Source organism: Trichoderma evansii (assembly GCF_050947405.1).
Source record: "Trichoderma evansii strain SZMC 28006 chromosome Unknown GGI43scaffold_5, whole genome shotgun sequence".
Taxonomy (NCBI): domain Eukaryota; kingdom Fungi; phylum Ascomycota; class Sordariomycetes; order Hypocreales; family Hypocreaceae; genus Trichoderma; species Trichoderma evansii.
Window position 1 is genome coordinate 225,824 of NW_028145201.1, and position 16,332 is coordinate 242,155.

Genomic DNA, 16,332 nt, shown 5'->3' on the forward strand with positions numbered 1-16,332 from the left:
AACTCCCGCCTGTGGCTCGCCGCCCAATCACAGCGCCCTCCCTGTCTTTTCCAGAGGGCTGAAGTGCCGCTAAAATCGCCAGCAGCGAGCCTCGTGATCCACCTTTATCCGTCGTCGCACGGGGAACGTCACCGCAACGTACCGACCCGAAAACCGCCAACTGAGCTTCAGAAACGGCCAGACAAAAACTCTTTTCCCCCCATCGATCCGGTATCAGCCTCGCGGTTCGTCCCGACTCTTGCCTCGTCCAGCTCTTGACCTCTTCTTGCTGTTTGATCTGCGTCCTGCCATCCTCGACGAATCCGATCAGTGACGAAAAGCTGGATAAAAAAAGACAAGAGACCGAGACAGAGACACTATCTGAGCGCCAGCCCGGCTTCCGACGACCCAGATCCTCTCGCGCACTCCATCGCAGGCTATGCTCTGAGGCCGCAGAGCTGCTGCGCGCTCCCGTCCATCCGTCATTCCCTCCTCCGCGGCCTTTCACCGAGCCTGTTGGGCGCTGCCTGCGTTTGCCGAGCTCTGAAGCTGCCTGTCCGTTGGCGTGTAGCGCGCGCCGATCCACCTCGTTTCGCGCGACAACCCCGAATCTGCGGACGACGCAGCTCATCACGCGGCCAACATGAGTCTCCCATGTGCGTTTTATTTTCCATTGGATTTTGCTTTTCTGCCCTTATCTGTGCTTCGTATGCTTTCTAGTCCTCTATCCCAATCCTTTCTTCCATTCTTTCTCTCCCCGAACCATACCCGGCGGGCCAATGCCTGGCGATTCGATGCGATTCGATTCGATGCAACCTGGCATCGGCGCCTTTCCCTTGCCGGTGACGACGATGACTAAGATGGCGAGATGATGGCAATGGCAATTCTATCATGGCACTTGGCTAACAAGATCCTGCTCCTCTTCCCATCACAGTGTCTTCCGACGACAATAAGCGCTACACCGCCCTCATTGATGACATTCTCTCCACTGCCGACCTCGAGACCATCTCGCGTAAAAAGGTCCGCCAGGCCCTAGAAGCTGCCCTGGGTGGCAAGGACTTGAGTGAGCAAAAGGCAAGCATATAGTGCTAGGAGAGGAGATCCACGTCTTGGCCCCTAAAAACTAACCCGCCGGGCGTGTTCTAGGATGCCATCAAGAGGCTTATAGAGGAACGCTTCGATGCCGTCTCTGGCGCTGATGCCGGAGATGCTCCTCCTTCCCCCCTGCCCGACGCATCCAGCAACAAGCGGCCAGCTGCCAACGGCACTTCCGACGACGATGCCTCCGCCTCTCCCGAGCCGGCCAAGAAAAAGGCCAAGCGGTCCTCGTCTATAGAAGATGCTGATGCCCGCTTGGCTGCTCAGCTCCAAGCGCAGGAAAACAGACTCGCAAGGAGCCGTACCACCCGTGGCGGAGGTGACAAGGCGCGGATGGCAAAGAAGAAGAAGGCTCCCCGCAAGAAGAGCGCCAAGAAGGTCGGGGATGATGACGACAGCGAGGTGGATGCCAGCGGAGACTCTGCCAAGAAGCGTAAACCTGGCGGTGGTTTCCAGAAGCCCTTCATCCTGAGTGCTACCTTGTCAGAGCTGTGTGGTGAAACTCAGGTAAGAATGGAGAGAAATAAGTCAATGAGATTGATTTGGCACGCCCTTCTGGTCGCTTCTTGGAACATTCCGCTAACCTAACTATAACAATAGCTTTCCCGCCCTCAAGTCGTCAAGAAGCTGTGGGAGCACATCAAAGCCAACGATCTTCAGGATCCCAAAGACAAGCGCCAGATCCGCTGTGACGAGAAGATGCAGGCCGTGTTCAAGCAGGCCAAGGTCGACATGTTCCGAATGAATAAGGATATTGGAAGCCATCTCTACCCCGTTGAAGAGCAGTAAAAGGGGAAGCTTCTAGAGCTGAGAAAAGAATAAGACATGTTTTTACAAAAACAGCAATACCATCATCACTTGTACCGGTAGCAGCCAAAGATGAAAGCAAACGACTTCATCGATTGCAGTGGGGTTTTTCTGGCGCCCGGCGGCGTATTTGGGGTTATATAACAAGGTTGGGTCATCAATCATCATGTTTCATTTACTGTCATCCGTATAGGAGGGAAGAAGGAGGGATAGGAGGAGAGGAGTATTCAGCGAAGAGTCATTTGAATTTTCTTTGGTGTAAATGGAAATTGGGTGGTGGAGGGACAGGCTAGGTCAGAGCAGACTCGACGGATTCATCTGGTGTTTTTAGCTGTGATATCTTTTACATCTTTATTTTACCTTGCGATTTTCTCTAGGAAAATCTTGAATAAAAAGGAAATAAATGGAGAATAAAGAGTTTACAATACTTACGCCCAGACTGTAAGCAATGGTCAAAACTACCTATGCTGAATTTATAGCACTCGATGTTAGGCGGATGATGCAAAAAGCATTGACATATTGAATGAATACAGCAATGTTGAAGTAGCTTCAGAGCTGTGTTACGGAGATGCCGAGAAGCTATAGCTATAGTAATATGTATCTTTTAGTCTTTCTTATTATTATAACAAATAAAATAAAAATAAAAGCATATTTGAATGGAAGTAAATGATTCCATATACAGGCCACCTCAAAGGAGGCCTATCTCGTAATGAGCTACCCTATTGCTGCTAGCACATTCTCTGCGCTATCATAATCCCCTATTTTACGGGCCGGAATGCCCGTACAAGGCAAATGTCACCGCTGCAAAGGCGAATGAATCACGAGCAAGAATAAATTCATAAAATCAGTCACATTAATCACAAGTGCGTAACAAGAGGGCTGTGAGATTATTTCCCCTATTTGTTGTATCTGATCTCATTCAACAGCCCAGCGTCGTTTGCCGAATGACTCTTCCCGCTTAGAGCCAGCCACCTAATAGCCCGGCATTTGAAATTGATTCCACTGCAAAAGCGCAGCTGTAGCTGAGTCATCAGGGCGGACTGCGCGGAAAACACAGCCTTGCAAGGTGAAACCTGCGCTGCTGATTGGCTGCCCCAAGCTTTTCGCTCCAGGGCTTGAAGCAGAAAAAAAAAGCCCAGCAGACGGCTTGCCTCGTTTTGTAGTACAAAACCCAGGCGGAAGCCCTGCTGGAGGGGCGCTGAAAGATTGAGGCCAAAAAATCCGCAATCAGCTTTTGGCGAGGAAGGCGGACAGGACTCGATTCCTCTCTACTTATATTTCTTCGCCATCATTCTTCTGCTTTCTGCAATTTTGCCACATAATTTTACTTAACGATACTCTTCTTCTTTTCTACAGATTACTCGCCACTGCATAGATCGTGCATCCGTGGTGCATTAGCTAAACGATAAGCGATAGCTCTGCTCGCGGGGAACCACTGCACCGTTTCTTCACGTCGACACCTACGCCGAACCCACCGAGGCTGCCTCTACGGAGAGCTTCAGCGCATCCCCGTATTTCTTTCTCCAGCGTTCTATAATTTCCGAATCAACCATGACGGCCCCAGAGGGAGCAGCTCAAAACACCAGCCGAGGCGACGGCAGCTCTAGAGGACGAGGTCGTGGCGGCGGTGGGGGAAGAGGAGGCGGCGGTGGAGGGGCCAGACGAGGGGGACGAGGCGGCAACAATCGAGGACAGGGACGAGGAAAGGGATCACAAGATGCTGCTGCTGCGACATTGACGGCATCAGCAGAAGATGCGGCGCCTGGAGTTGCCAAAGAGAACAAGGCCATGGCCGCCACCAAACCAGAGGTGGACGATAACGACGATGATGCCGAAGTCTGCTTCATTTGCGCCAACCCTGTTGCTCATCACTCGATTGCGCCGTGCAACCACAAGACATGCCATATCTGCGGTCTGCGGATGAGGGCCTTGTATAAGACCAAGGACTGTGCCCACTGTCGAGTATGTGATTGGTTTCTTCTCTTGATAGCCTCCCCTTGCGTTGTTGTTAATATATACTAACGATTGTTGCTCTTATAGACACCAGCATCTTATGTCATCTTCACTGACGATGCCGAGAAGCGATTCGAAGACTACACCGATAAGGACTTCACCACCACCGACACCAACATTGGTATCAAGTACACAAACGAGGACATTGTTGGCGACACTGTCCTCTTGCTGAGATACAACTGTCCCGACGAATCCTGCGACTTTGCTGGCCTGGGCTGGGCCGATCTCCATCGACACGTCAAGTCGGCGCATCACAAGCGTATGTGCGATCTGTGCACTCGTAACAAGAAGGTCTTCACCCACGAGCATGAGCTCTTCGGCGATAAGGAGCTGGAGAAGCACATGCGCCACGGTGACGACAAGCCCGGCGCTGCTGATCAAACGGGTTTCAAGGGCCACCCGCTGTGTGGTTTCTGCGGCCAGCGCTTCTACGATGACGACAAGCTGTTTGAGCACTGCCGTATGAAGCACGAGCGATGCTTCATCTGCGATAGGAGAGACTCAAGACAGCCCCACTACTTCCTCAACTATGAGGAGCTGGAGAAGCATTTTAAGAAGGATCACTTCCTGTGCTCTGACCGTGGATGTATGGAGAAGAAATTCGTCGTATTCGAGTCTGAGCTGGACATGCAGGCACACAATCTCGCTGAGCATGCTGGCAAGCATGTGGGTAGAGATGCCAGACTTGTCGACATCTCTGCTTTTGATATTCGTCAATCATATCAACCAGAGAGACGTGGAGGCCAGCGAGAAGGACGAGCTCAGGGACGAGGAAGAGGCAACAGAGGAAGAGATCCCAACGAGGACAGCATTCTGCCAACCGTCAGTTCGACTGTCCCTTTACGGAGAGACGAACTGGCGTTTCAACGACAAATGGCCATTGCCTCAGCACCCTCAGGCTCAAATCGAGCATTTCGAGGCCAGCTGTCTACTCCAACTCCCGCTACCGCTCCGGTAACCCCTACGCTCGCGCCCACAGCAGCTCAGGCATCATCAGCCAGAAATGCTACAGCAACACCTCCCTCGAGGCCCCGAAGCGTTGGCCCAGGCGCTGGCCCTGCAGCTGCCACAAACGCCATTGAGTCCCTCAGTCTTTCCGATACAGCCAATCTTTCTCCCGAAGAACGAGCTCGCCTTGTTCGCCACGGTAGCGTCATTGAGCGGGCTGCGAACCTCCTGGGCAACGATGCGCACAAAATGGCGGCCTTCCGCAGCCAAATCTCAACATACCGCCAGGATGGCTTCACAGCTCCTCAGCTCATCGAAGGCTTCTTTACCCTGTTCTCGGATGCATCATCAAACGCCCTCGCAACTCTCGTGAGAGAGCTGGCAGATCTTTTCGAAGACAAGAGCAAGGCTGATAACCTCAGAAAGGCTTGGCAAGACTGGCGGGCCATCAACGAGGATTACCCCAGCTTACCGGGTCTTAGCGGCATGCAGGGAGCAACCTCGAGCTCCAGTGGATGGGCGAGCGCCGCGGCCGCCAACACGAAATTCACCGTTGTAGCGCCTTCGCAGCGAAACTCGAACAGAGTCTTGAAACTTAAGAACAGTACTCGACTCGGCGGCCCAACGCCCACCGCTTCACGAGGGCCTCCCGGCTGGGTGGCAGCATCATCGTCGTCGTCGTCATCCAGGGCTCCGGCAGCATCAGCCTTCCCTTCTCTGCCAACGCCGTCTTCATCCTCATCATCCCGCGTATCTACAAACGCCTCCGCACCCTCATGGACCGCATCATCGTCATCCTCACAGTCTCGAGGCCGAGGCCCAGCACCGCCAAACACCCGCGCAGAAGACGCCTTCCCGGCTCTTCCCGCAGCACCGAAGCCTCAAACCACCATCTTCGGCTATGGTGGAGGCCGTGGCGTGAGACGTGATTTTGGCCAGCGGGAGTCCGACTTCCAATGGGGAGGAGCATCTGCTGCCCCTGCTGCGTCGTCGTCTGCGGCTGAGGAAGCAGATGAAGCTGAGGCGGGAGGAAAGGGCAAGAAGGGAAAGAAGGGCAAGAAACAGATTCTGGTACAGTGGGGATAAAAAGGGGGGGAGAAGAACATACCATTCTTTTGTCTCACTTTCTTTACGGAATAACGTCGTTTCGATATATCCCTTACATGTTGCTATTTTTGTTTTCGACAAGGGATTTGTGACAGATCAGACATTGGCTAGGCGTTGGATTTGATTGATTTCACACTGCCACACTGCATTAAACTGTGTGAATCTTGTAAGAGCGAATGTTGGAATGGATAGGTACATAAAAATAAAATAAAGAGAAATATGTCACGTAATTACAAGACCATGTATTATACATATGCTGTTACATTGTGAAATGAAAGTTGAAGCTAATATTGAAATACAAAATAAAATACATTCAAAAAAATAATCAACGCTTTTATACTGTCATATATATCTTTTTATCAATGACAGGAATCGCTATCCAATATGCATGACAGCCTCTCTCCATTTTTTTTTCTCTTCAACTCCCCCTTTATAATAGAGCAGGCTCATAATACTCTCTGAACCGATCAGACGTCTCCCAATGCAGGTTGTAGACCACGTTCCAGCACGTTAGCAGGAGCATGGGGAACTTGACTGTCCAGTACACCAGATATCCATCCGGCAAGGAACCCACGCTCCGCTTCAGCGAATCCGACATGTCCTCGTAGTGATTGCGCTTGTTTCTCAGGGCACGCAGCAGATCGAGCAATTTCGATCCTGTGTACTTGCGCTGCTTGCCCAGTGAGTCGACAAACTCGCGCGTGAGGAGCTTCAAAAAGTCTCCCCTAATAACTTCTGGAGCATGTCTCTCCAGCTCCATCAGCGCATCCGAAGGTGGATCTCTAATTTCCTTCTCGAGCGAGTCCGATACGTCGCAGAGGAAAGCTAGACGCTTCTTCGGGGACCAGAAGAAGGGGTGAGCCATGACTTCCACAGAAGTAGGCCGTAACTTGGGATCCGCTTGCAACATGGACGCAATCAAATCCTTGGCTTCGTACGAAAAGTCGCCTAGAGAATCCAAGGGATCGAGATTGTAATTGCCCTTTCGAATGTTGACCTCACGCATATATCTATCGCCGCAGTCGAACGGATGTGAGCCGTTTGTGAGCACATAGAAGAAGACTAGTCCTAGGGAAAAGATATCAATGGCTCTCGTCGCGCGTCGGCCATTTAGGAGTGTAGGATCGCCAACGAGGATGGTGCCAGAGCCACTATGCGTGCTTCCATCCTGAGCCGCGGGATTCTGTCCGTCGTCATCGAGAAGAAGCTCGGGTGCACGCCATCCAGTTGTTCCAGCTGCTCGGCCTGTCGTTGCTCCAAAGGAAGATTGAGTACCATCCAGTTTCTTGCACAGGCCAAAGTCAGAGACTAGTAGTCTCGGTCTGCCGTCCTTGTCCAAGTTGACCAAGATATTCTGAGGCTTTAGATCGCGGTGGACAATGCGCAGAGAGTGTAGGTGAGTAATGCCGTTGGTGATCTGGTATAGAACGCCAGGTAAATCTTTCTGTCCGGCATTGGCCAAGTTACGGAAGTGGTTTGGCTTCTCAATCACATCTGCAAGTGAGGCGGCGCAGCGTTCCAATGCAATGTACAGGAAATCTCCTCGCATTTCCTGTGAGTAATATCGAATAACTGTGAGTGTCATGTTAGTATTTATTTCATTCGGGTTTGCAAAGACTAGCATTATATGCATAGTAACCTACCATTGGGGTGATCGTCACTCTCACGCAACAATCGAGTCTCCCGCGTGGCAATATCGTAGAATTGGATAGTCATTCTCTTGACAGCAACATCTCTGCCATCAAATCTGCCAGCAAAAACGACTGTGCCGTTGCTGCCCATGCCAAGTTCTACGTCTGTGTCCACTTCGATATTGCCGATGCTGATAATAGAGCCCGTGACAGCTTGCATGTCGTTATAGATTGTCCGGAAATCAGGCTCAAGGCTGGGTCGATCACCTAGCTTTTTAGCATTGCTGACGGCCTCATCGATCGTGCTAAGTCCTCCATCATCATCTTCACGAGGGCGATTCTTTTTGTGCTTAACACCACCTCGACGACCTCTATGGGCTCTCTTTTTCTTCTCGGGAGCGGCGCCATTGGCAGAATCTTGCGCCTCTGTGTCTGGAGCAACATCTGCTTGCTTAGCCGCATCGATCACCTGATCGTCTGTCTTCTGACCCAGCTCTAAGGACTCGGGAGAATCTCTATCTTTATCTTTGTCTTTATCTTCATCATCGGTCGTTGAGTCTAATTTTGGTTGAGTTATCTCTTCCACTTTTTGGCCTTCAAGTTGAGAGAGTGGAGTAGCAGAAGAGGAAGAAAATGCTGCATCTTTTTCATCGCCTGATTCGTCTCCGGCACCAGAATCAAAGGTGAGGAATGGATATATATCTTTGATACTGCCTTCAGTCCTAAATCGGTGATACGCTCGTCGAAGCTTCTTTTCATTGTATATCAACGAACCCACAAAAAGAATAATTAGAACAGGATTGCTGACAAAATCGATGACGCTGTTTGCGGCGCTTTGAGGAAGAGCCTTGACTTTTGTTATGATGGTAGGCTCTTCAGGAATAGCAGGTGCTACCGCGTGAGCATTCTTCGACCCATTCTCCAAGTCATCAGAATAATCGTCGATAAGTCCAACGGGGAGTGTCAGATGTTGTTGTTGGTGGTTACCGCTCCGCAATGAGTCTAAGAAGTGGGTGCCCACCATCGCTTTGGAAATTTTGGAACGATTGATGGTATCAAATGCGGGAGCCGTATCCCACCAGTCAGACCGTGATATCTGAGCTACCGGGGCATCGATAATTAGAGGATAGGCCCGGCCAGACATTGCATACCAGCTACCACTTTCGGTTTGGTTGAGGAAGATGCTGTTGCTTCGCATCTTGGCAATACCTTCATCCTGTGATGGCATAGGTGGCTGAGGAAGAACAACAAGGTCGGGGTTGGTGCCTGCGGCAGCGTCCCATGGACGACAAACATCAAAAACCCGTGCCACTGGAGAGGAGAACTTGTGGCTAAAGAGGGGTAAATGGTTATCAGACCGAGATTGATCGAAAGCATAAACCTTGCCATCGTGCTGGCTGGTTATGTAGCGGCTGTCCAGTGACGCATGGTACTGCTGGTAGAGGTCGCTGTCAAAGGTATTTGGTCCCCATTCTGCATATTTAAGAGTTGCAATTGGGCGGCCATCTCGTCTTTGAATTCCCACAGTATACTCTGTCCTTCCCAAAGTAATGGTACCCATAGAGCTGCACTCTTCATTATCTGGATCGTCAAAGGCTTTGGGTCGGAGGCAGCTTTCCCCTTCATTGACGAGGGACCCACCGGAGCCAAACCACTTGAGTACACGTCCGGTAGCCACATCTAGCGTAACCATGGTCGTTTTCTTGTCTCCTGTATACACGACCGGTGGCTCATCGCCCGCATATGGGGCAAGCTCTTCTACGAGCCGTTTCATGGTAAATCCAGTACGAATAAGGCCTGCACTGGCATCTGGAATCCATACATAAAGCCCTCCATCGCGGCTGGGCTCAACAGCCCATATGTAATGATCAACGGGGCTGTAATCGTCGTCGAGGACGGAATTGTTTGTTCTGTAGTGTGTTGTCTCAACTACTGGCTGGTCGACCTCAAGATGCCAGCGTTGCCGACCGGTTTTTCGGTCGCTGGCATAGAGGTCTCCATCGACGGTCGCCAGAAGAACAAAGTCTTCAACTTCCCAGTCCTCCAGACTCCGCGCATTTTGCAGCGATGCCGGCCCAATAGCGCTACTGCTAGGCCAGAGATGTCGTGAAGTGTGTGGTGCTCGAACGGGCTGAGCCGGAGCTAAAGTTGCGAGGGCGCTCGCATCGCTAGGGACTTTAATGTATTTTGATTTATCGGATTCTTGGTTTGGTTGTTGGGATCGATTAGGGGCCTTGTTGGCGGCGTAATCGTAGGGAGCACGTCGAACTCGTTGATGCTGCTGCGGCAGAGGCGTCGGTTGCTGACGTGGTTGTTTCTGTTTTCTGTTGATGGTATCGAGTCTCGCCTCGGCGTGCACATCGTCGGCTTGTGCGGCGTACCATTGGCTGTTGGTGGCGTCTTCGGACAGTGAGTCAAGAGGACTGTCGCCTCGTTGAGAGTGAATTTGGACTTGGGGCTGCAGGGGCTGCTGCTGAGCGTCGGCAAGCTGAATCCATGGGATGAGGATGATAGCAAAAGCTATCAAGAGCTTCTGATGTTGTGAGGACCACCGTCCTTGGCCCGGAGGTCGTCGAAGCATTTTGGAGACTAAAAGTCGGCTGTCGGAGGATGGATCACATGGGGAATATCGAATGCTAAAGCTCTACCAAGAGAGAGGTAGAGGCTGGTGCGATGCCAGAGTAGCCATCCCCAGCCGTGGCAAGATTTGGGATAGATTTCGCGTCTTGGCCTCAGGGGGAGGCGATAACAGAAGAGAGCTGGGGGGCTGGGCAGAAACCGGTCCCGCACAGCACGCAACCAGGCACAAAACCGCCGAACGACCCGTGGCACAGCCAGCTGCGAGTCGAGAGAGCTGGAGAAGCGCTGCGTAACGGCCTGGGGCTTCGTTTGTGACGGATAGGAGGCGTGCCGCAGATTGTGGATTCCGGATCGGGTTGCTGTGATTTGAAACCGCTGGAGCTATATTTCGACCGCTTTCGCTTCTCGCCTGGCTAAAGATTTTCGCGTCTAGTCCTACTTGGTATCGCTGCTGATATACTGCACCTCCAGCCCGGGGCCCTGTAGATAGATGGAAGGGATTCAGGAGAAGGGCAATAGACACTGGCGATAGATAGCGAGGGCGAGAGGAGACCGGAGAGGGAGAGGGAGAAGAGAGTGGCTCAGATACAAGATGGTGTGGTGCGGGTTTGTGGGTTGGCCCGACACTACTACTGGTAGGTACGCGGTGCGAGTCGCTTAACGGGTTCCTCTCCAGCGCGGATACCCCCTCAGCAGAGACGCGGCGGCGGACCCATGAGGTACTCTTGGGGCATCGGTACGAGTCAGCATTGTAGCCCCGCGTATCAGAACCCCCCAACCCCCAGGCCTGCTGTCTTTGCCGCTTCGCCAGGGCTGGATCCTCGAGCCTGTACAGCAGCCAATTGCAGGCCGCTCACAGTCGAAGATCGCGAGATATTTGGTGCGAGTACCGCAATATTACCACGACCGGCCTGTGTGCCGTGCCGTCAGAGCCTGTCTTGCATTCCCTGCAGCCCACCAAAACAACTTTGCGCAGCCTGTTTAAAATTGCATCACAGTGGTTCAATCGCCGGGGCTTACGGAGGACGAGTTACGGCATACGTGTGCACTTCTGCTGGCGCTGGCTGTATTACGAAGCAATGCGATACAGAGCATACTGTACAGTACGAAACAAGAAGTGGCTGGTAGCAGTAGTAGTGAGAACAATAATAGAATACTAGTAATAGAATAAATTGCATGGTCTGTTATGGTCTGCTATTAATGGCCAGACCAGACACACATCTCTCCATGGGCCGATGAGACAGTCCAGCTTTCTCCAAGAAAAAAAAAAACTGTCATTATTTTGTGCCATTTTCCGTAAAAAAAATCCGGTGTAAATCTACCCATACACGCAAAGCACTCCCGGAATGCCTACCCATGCTAGACAAAAGAGAGAGATACACACCCCATATCTATCTATGCCACAATCTCCTCGCTCTCCTCCAACACGTCCTCGACAATCTCTTCAATCACCCGGTCGTCTTCGTTGCTGGTTCCGTCAAGCGCCTCCACTTCCTTTGTCTTTGCCTCTAGAAGGGCAGCATGTGGATCTTGTGGTAGGCCCAGTGCATCTCGGTTCTCAGCGACCTCAGCCTCCACCTCCGCACGCCAAGCATGCCACTCATCCAGGACGCGGCGGCGGGCTTCGACAACTGCGAGATCGGCAGACGCACCACGGTCGGCGTCTTCCTGCTCGAATACTCTGCTGTACTCACGCAGGTTCTTGCGGATCTGCTTCTGCTCGTCTTTTGAGAGCATAGTGGCTGGTCGTGGGCGCCACTGGAACTGCTTGAATTTCTCGATGGGCTCTTCGCGGAGCGCCTCACCCTTGAAGTCGTAGATGTGGTATCCATTCTCCATCTGTGTTTTTTCTTTGGTTAGTCATCTTATCCGACAAGCACTAACAGTCTCCTAAATGTGCATCTTGTAAACGTGTTAATACATACCGCATGCTTCCATGCCGATGCCCATGTGGCGACGAATCGGCCTGAGGGGTCCCACTCGACATCAGTAACGCCGTAGTGGTCGGCTGTGTTCATGAGCTGCAAGTTAGCAGTCAGGTCCTTGGCGGACTCTGGCTTCTCGCCCTCAAAGTCGACATCGTAGAAGTCGAGGTCCGAGCTCTGCTGGTTGGCGATTGTGGCAATGACCACAAATCGTCCCTTTGGTGACCAGTAAATGGCATTGCTGTTCTTCTTGTCGAGGGTACGGAGCAGCTTGAAGTTGCCGGCGTATGGGCCCTTGGCCTTTTCAGGGCAGAAGAAGGATACAGATGTCTTGGGAGGGACGGCGGTGGGGCCGACGGGCTCGGTGGTAGTGATGAGGGCAAATCTGTCACCCTTGGGCTCCCATGCAAAGTTAATGACGGTGTCCTTGATGGTGTCAACAACCTCAACGGGAATTCCCTTCTCCTTAACTCGGAAAATTTCCAAAGTCGTGGCTTGTGACTTCTTTGACTTGGAGTGTCGGTCGACCTTGACACAGAGGTAGGCCGCATCTGACTGCCAGTGCAGCTTGGCGTCGCTGACGTTGAAAAGGTTGAGACTGCGGACAATCTCCTTGGAGGGGATGCTCATCAAACCGACCTTGGCAGGGTTGCTACCAGTGCCAGGCTGCCAGTAGGTGAACAGCTGCTCGTATGTCTTGACTCCCTCACGCTGAGGTGTTGCCGGAGCCCAGTCAAAGTCGACTACGCCTTCGATCTTGATGCTGGTCTTGTCGAGGAGGTTCATTCGGGGCAGTTCGTAGACGGAGATGGAAGCACCAGGGGTCAAACGAGCGACGTACTTGTCATCCGCAGACCACTTGAATGCAGGCCACTGCATCTTTGGCGGGGGCTTGCCCTCCTCTCCCTTGGGAGCATCTAGGTTGGCGAATGATCGCAGAGGAGCAGCCGTCTCGATATCCCAGATGACATAGTTCTTGCCCTCGTCGTCAACTGACAGAGCAGGGTGGCCAGTTTCGGGAATGGAGATGGGTCTGTTGGACCAAGTGACGATGTACTTCTCATTCGGGGAGAAGGCAACCAAGTTGACAAAGGGGTGGGCAAATCTGGCCTGTCGTGACCAGGAGCTGCCACCCCAAAGCTGCACACCCTGCTGGTGAACGGACGCCAAGTATGTGCCCAAAGGTGACCACTGGAGGAAAGCCTCGGTCCAGTGCTGGCGGTCGACAATGTTCTCGGGCTGATCCTTCTCGTTGTTCCAGAAGACGCCGACGGAATCACCACGGTACATGACAAACTGATCTCTGCCACGGCCGGAGGGGTCCTTCAGCCACCATCTCAAGTGCTCCTTCTCGGCGAACTCTTCAATTTCAGGGGCCACGTATTTCTCGTCAACTCGACCTTCTCGGCCATATCTCTCAATGTCGGTGATTTTATTGACGCGGAGGGTGTGCTTCTTATCCAAAGGAACGCCGTCTAGCTGGCGGGTGGCGGCCTGAGCTTCAGCCGGTGAGGAGTACTCAACAAAAGCAAAGCTAACCGAGTGTAAAAAAAAAAAAAAGTTAGACATCTGTCTCCTGACGACGTAGACAAATGGAGATTGCGAAACAGAAAGGACCCTGCTTACCGCTGAGACTTTCCATCCTCGCCCATGGGCATGTAGATCAGCTCCTCCTTGGTCTTTCCAACAGTGTTGAGCTTCTTCAGCAAAAACTTGACCAGCTTGGGCTTCTGGTCCTCCGTGACCTCGGGGAGGCCATCGATGACCACAAAGGTTTCGTAGCCCTGCTCCAGCTGGACCTCGAACTTCTCGCGCAGATCGGAGATATCAATTTCATCTTCGTTGAACTCGTCGTCGTCGAGGTCAGCCTCGCGCAGCTGGTCGAAAGAGGGCGCCATGATTGCTTGGGGGAGGGGTGCCGAGATTGCCCCGCTTCGGCGCGGTAAAAGTTGAGGATTGGGAGGCGGCTCGGGGAAGATTTATGCTGAATCTCCAAGTACGGAGCGGCGATGCAAGATTCTGGAGAGTGGCTGGTTGCGTTCGCTACCCGGGTCGTGGGTGTTTGCGTAACGAGCGAGGGCGTGGACACTCCAGACGTGTGTTTTTTTTCGGCGGCGATACCCCAAACTAGCATAAATTTGTTGTTCTAACTTTCCAAAGTGTGCGGCGGAGAAGCGATGTTCCTGAGCCGCGAATTTTCCGACAGAGGGGCAAGTCACGTGGCAGCTTTTTTGGGATGGTGGGGGTTTTTGCGAGATGGGAACTGCTTGGAGGTAAAGGAGAGCTTGGCGGCGTCGTTAGGAAAAACAGGCACCGAGGATTGGTCTTCTTCTGCTAGCAGTGGCCAGCTCGATATAGCCTCCTTTTACCCTTTCTTCTCTTATAATACCGTTGTCTTATTCACAACCTCACACCATGGTATGTCTCCCTGTTTACGCGTTTTGAATGGCCCGTGATCAAATCATATCTGTTGCCCAACTGACTTATCAAACCTCCCCGCCATACAGTCTTTCTTCCCGACCCAAATTTTTGCGGAGGGCACCACCGAGGAGAAGGGTGAGAATGCGCGTCTGGCTGCTTTTGTTGGCGCCATCGCGGTGGGAGATTTGGTGAAGAGTACTCTTGGTCCCAAGGGAATGGACAAGATCCTTCAATCTGCGTGAGTGCTATCCCGTCTATTACAAATGCCCAGTCGTGCCCCTCAGCCCCTGACCTGTGGTTCCATATAGTTCCACCGGCGATATCATGGTCACAAACGACGGTGCCACGATCCTCAAGTCAATAGCCCTCGACAACGCTGCCGCCAAGGTGCTGGTCAACATTTCAAAGGTTCAGGACGACGAAGTCGGTGACGGCACCACCTCCGTTGCTGTGTTGGCTGCCGAGCTTCTCAGAGAGGCCGAGAAGCTGGTTGATAAGAAGATTCACCCTCAGATCATCATCGAGGGCTACCGGATAGCCAGCCAGGCTGCTCTCAAGGCCCTTGAAGAGTCTGCCGTCGACCACAGCAAGAGCCCCGAGGCCTTCCGAAAGGACCTCGTTGCGATTGCACGAACAACCTTGAGCTCCAAAGTTCTGTCACAGGACCGGGACCAGTTCTCTGAACTCGCCGTCGATGCGATCCTCCGTCTGAAGAAATCCTCCGATCTCAGCCACATCCAAATCATCAAGAAGGCCGGTGGAAAGCTGAGCGACTCCTATTTGGATGAGGGTTTCATCCTGGACAAGAAGATTGGTGTGAACCAGCCCAAGAGACTGGAAAAGGCAAAGATTCTGGTCGCAAACACATCAATGGACACAGACAAGGTCAAGATTTTTGGAGCACGTGTCAAGGTTGCCTCAACTGGAAAGCTGGCAGAGCTGGAGAAGGCCGAAAAGGACAAGATGAAGGCCAAGGTGGAGAAGATTAAGGCCCACGGCATCAACTGCTTCATCAACCGTCAACTCATCTACAACTGGCCCGAGCAGCTCTTTACCGATGCTGGCATCATGTCTATCGAGCACGCCGACTTTGATGGCATTGAGAGGCTGGCACTGGTCACTGGAGGTGAGATTACCTCTACCTTTGACCACCCTGACCAGGTCAAGCTCGGTCACTGCGATTTGATCGAGGAGGTCATCATCGGCGAGGATACACTGATCAAGTTCTCGGGAGTGGCTGCTGGTGAGGCATGCACCATTGTGCTGCGTGGTGCCACACAACAGTTGCTCGACGAGGCCGAGCGAAGTCTTCACGACGCTTTGGCTGTCCTGTCCCAGACTGTCATTGAGCCCAGAACAACGCTTGGCGGTGGATGTGCTGAGATGCTCATGGCCAAGGCTGTCGAGGGTGCGGCCACTCGAGTTGAGGGCAAGAAGCAGGTGGCCGTCTCCAGCTTTGCGACCGCCCTCCGACAGCTGCCCACTATCCTGGCTGACAATGCCGGGTTGGACTCTGGTGAACTGGTTGCGCGCCTGCGAAAGGCCATCTATGATGGTCTGACCACATATGGTCTTGACCTGATGACTCCTGGTGGCGGCATTGCTGACATGCGAGAGGTTGGGGTTATTGAGAGCTACAAGCTGAAGAAGGCGGTTGTATCATCTGCCAGTGAGGCAGCAGAGGTAAGACAGCTCACCCTTATTCCTACTTTCACTTTTCATTTTTAGATGACGAGAGGCTAACAAACACGATACAGCTTCTCCTGAGAGTCGACGACATTATTCGGTCGGCCCCACGGAGACGAGAGCGCATGTAAGATGAT

At 52.5% G+C, this 16,332-nt stretch overlaps 5 protein-coding genes across 5 annotated transcripts; 3 read left to right on the forward strand and 2 right to left on the reverse strand.

The window, feature by feature from the left end:
* The first annotated feature begins 310 nt into the window (after positions 1 to 310).
* GGI43DRAFT_306696 (SWIB/MDM2 domain-containing protein) lies at positions 311 to 2,342 on the forward strand. The gene is made up of 4 exons (XM_083201625.1): positions 311 to 635; positions 914 to 1,053; positions 1,126 to 1,584; positions 1,678 to 2,342. Exons 1-4 carry the CDS (start codon positions 623 to 625, stop codon positions 1,864 to 1,866), a joined length of 801 nt encoding a protein of 266 aa, XP_083062466.1. The 5' UTR covers positions 311 to 622; the 3' UTR covers positions 1,867 to 2,342.
* A 1,093-nt stretch (positions 2,343 to 3,435) lies between these two features.
* On the forward strand, positions 3,436 to 5,931 carry GGI43DRAFT_381629 (E3 ubiquitin-protein ligase HEL2; the record flags this gene model as incomplete). Its single annotated transcript, XM_083203144.1, has 2 exons — positions 3,436 to 3,846; positions 3,925 to 5,931. 2 exons carry the CDS (start codon positions 3,436 to 3,438, stop codon positions 5,929 to 5,931), a joined length of 2,418 nt encoding a protein of 805 aa, XP_083062467.1.
* Positions 5,932 to 6,156: 225 nt separating this feature from the next.
* GGI43DRAFT_306703 (bifunctional endoribonuclease/protein kinase IRE1) lies at positions 6,157 to 10,414 on the reverse strand. The gene is made up of 2 exons (XM_083201626.1): positions 7,596 to 10,414; positions 6,157 to 7,524 (listed from the first exon to the last, which is right to left on the reverse strand). Exons 1-2 carry the CDS (start codon positions 10,162 to 10,164, stop codon positions 6,383 to 6,385), a joined length of 3,711 nt encoding a protein of 1,236 aa, XP_083062468.1. The 5' UTR covers positions 10,165 to 10,414; the 3' UTR covers positions 6,157 to 6,382.
* Positions 10,415 to 11,449: 1,035 nt separating this feature from the next.
* GGI43DRAFT_306852 (translation initiation factor eIF3 core subunit b) lies at positions 11,450 to 14,511 on the reverse strand. Its single transcript, XM_083201629.1, has 3 exons — positions 13,715 to 14,511; positions 12,089 to 13,622; positions 11,450 to 12,002 (listed from the first exon to the last, which is right to left on the reverse strand). Exons 1-3 carry the CDS (start codon positions 13,984 to 13,986, stop codon positions 11,559 to 11,561), a joined length of 2,250 nt encoding a protein of 749 aa, XP_083062469.1. The 5' UTR covers positions 13,987 to 14,511; the 3' UTR covers positions 11,450 to 11,558.
* On the forward strand, positions 14,504 to 16,326 carry GGI43DRAFT_381632 (chaperonin-containing T-complex subunit CCT2; the record flags this gene model as incomplete). The annotated part of the gene is made up of 4 exons (XM_083203145.1): positions 14,504 to 14,518; positions 14,596 to 14,747; positions 14,818 to 16,192; positions 16,267 to 16,326. 4 exons carry the CDS (start codon positions 14,504 to 14,506, stop codon positions 16,324 to 16,326), a joined length of 1,602 nt encoding a protein of 533 aa, XP_083062470.1.
* Between the last annotated feature and the right edge of the window lie 6 nt (positions 16,327 to 16,332).

What these genes read in the sequence shown, in the direction of transcription:
- GGI43DRAFT_306696 (XM_083201625.1), top strand. An exon ending in AGGACTTGAGTGAGCAAAAG is followed by an intron (nt 1,054 to 1,125) that starts GCAAGCATATAG and finishes GGCGTGTTCTAG; the next exon opens with GATGCCATCAAGAGGCTTAT. An exon ending in AGCTGTGTGGTGAAACTCAG is followed by an intron (nt 1,585 to 1,677) that starts GTAAGAATGGAG and finishes CTATAACAATAG; the next exon opens with CTTTCCCGCCCTCAAGTCGT.
- GGI43DRAFT_306703 (XM_083201626.1), bottom strand. Translation starts at nt 10,164, where the DNA reads ATGCTTCGACGACCTCCGGGCCAAGGACGGTGGTCCTCACAACATCAG. An exon ending in GAGTGACGATCACCCCAATG is followed by an intron (nt 7,525 to 7,595) that starts GTAGGTTACTAT and finishes TGACACTCACAG; the next exon opens with TTATTCGATATTACTCACAG.
- GGI43DRAFT_306852 (XM_083201629.1), bottom strand. Translation starts at nt 13,986, where the DNA reads ATGGCGCCCTCTTTCGACCAGCTGCGCGAGGCTGACCTCGACGACGAC. An exon ending in GAGGATGGAAAGTCTCAGCG is followed by an intron (nt 13,623 to 13,714) that starts GTAAGCAGGGTC and finishes ACACTCGGTTAG; the next exon opens with CTTTGCTTTTGTTGAGTACT. An exon ending in CATCGGCATGGAAGCATGCG is followed by an intron (nt 12,003 to 12,088) that starts GTATGTATTAAC and finishes GAAAAAACACAG; the next exon opens with ATGGAGAATGGATACCACAT.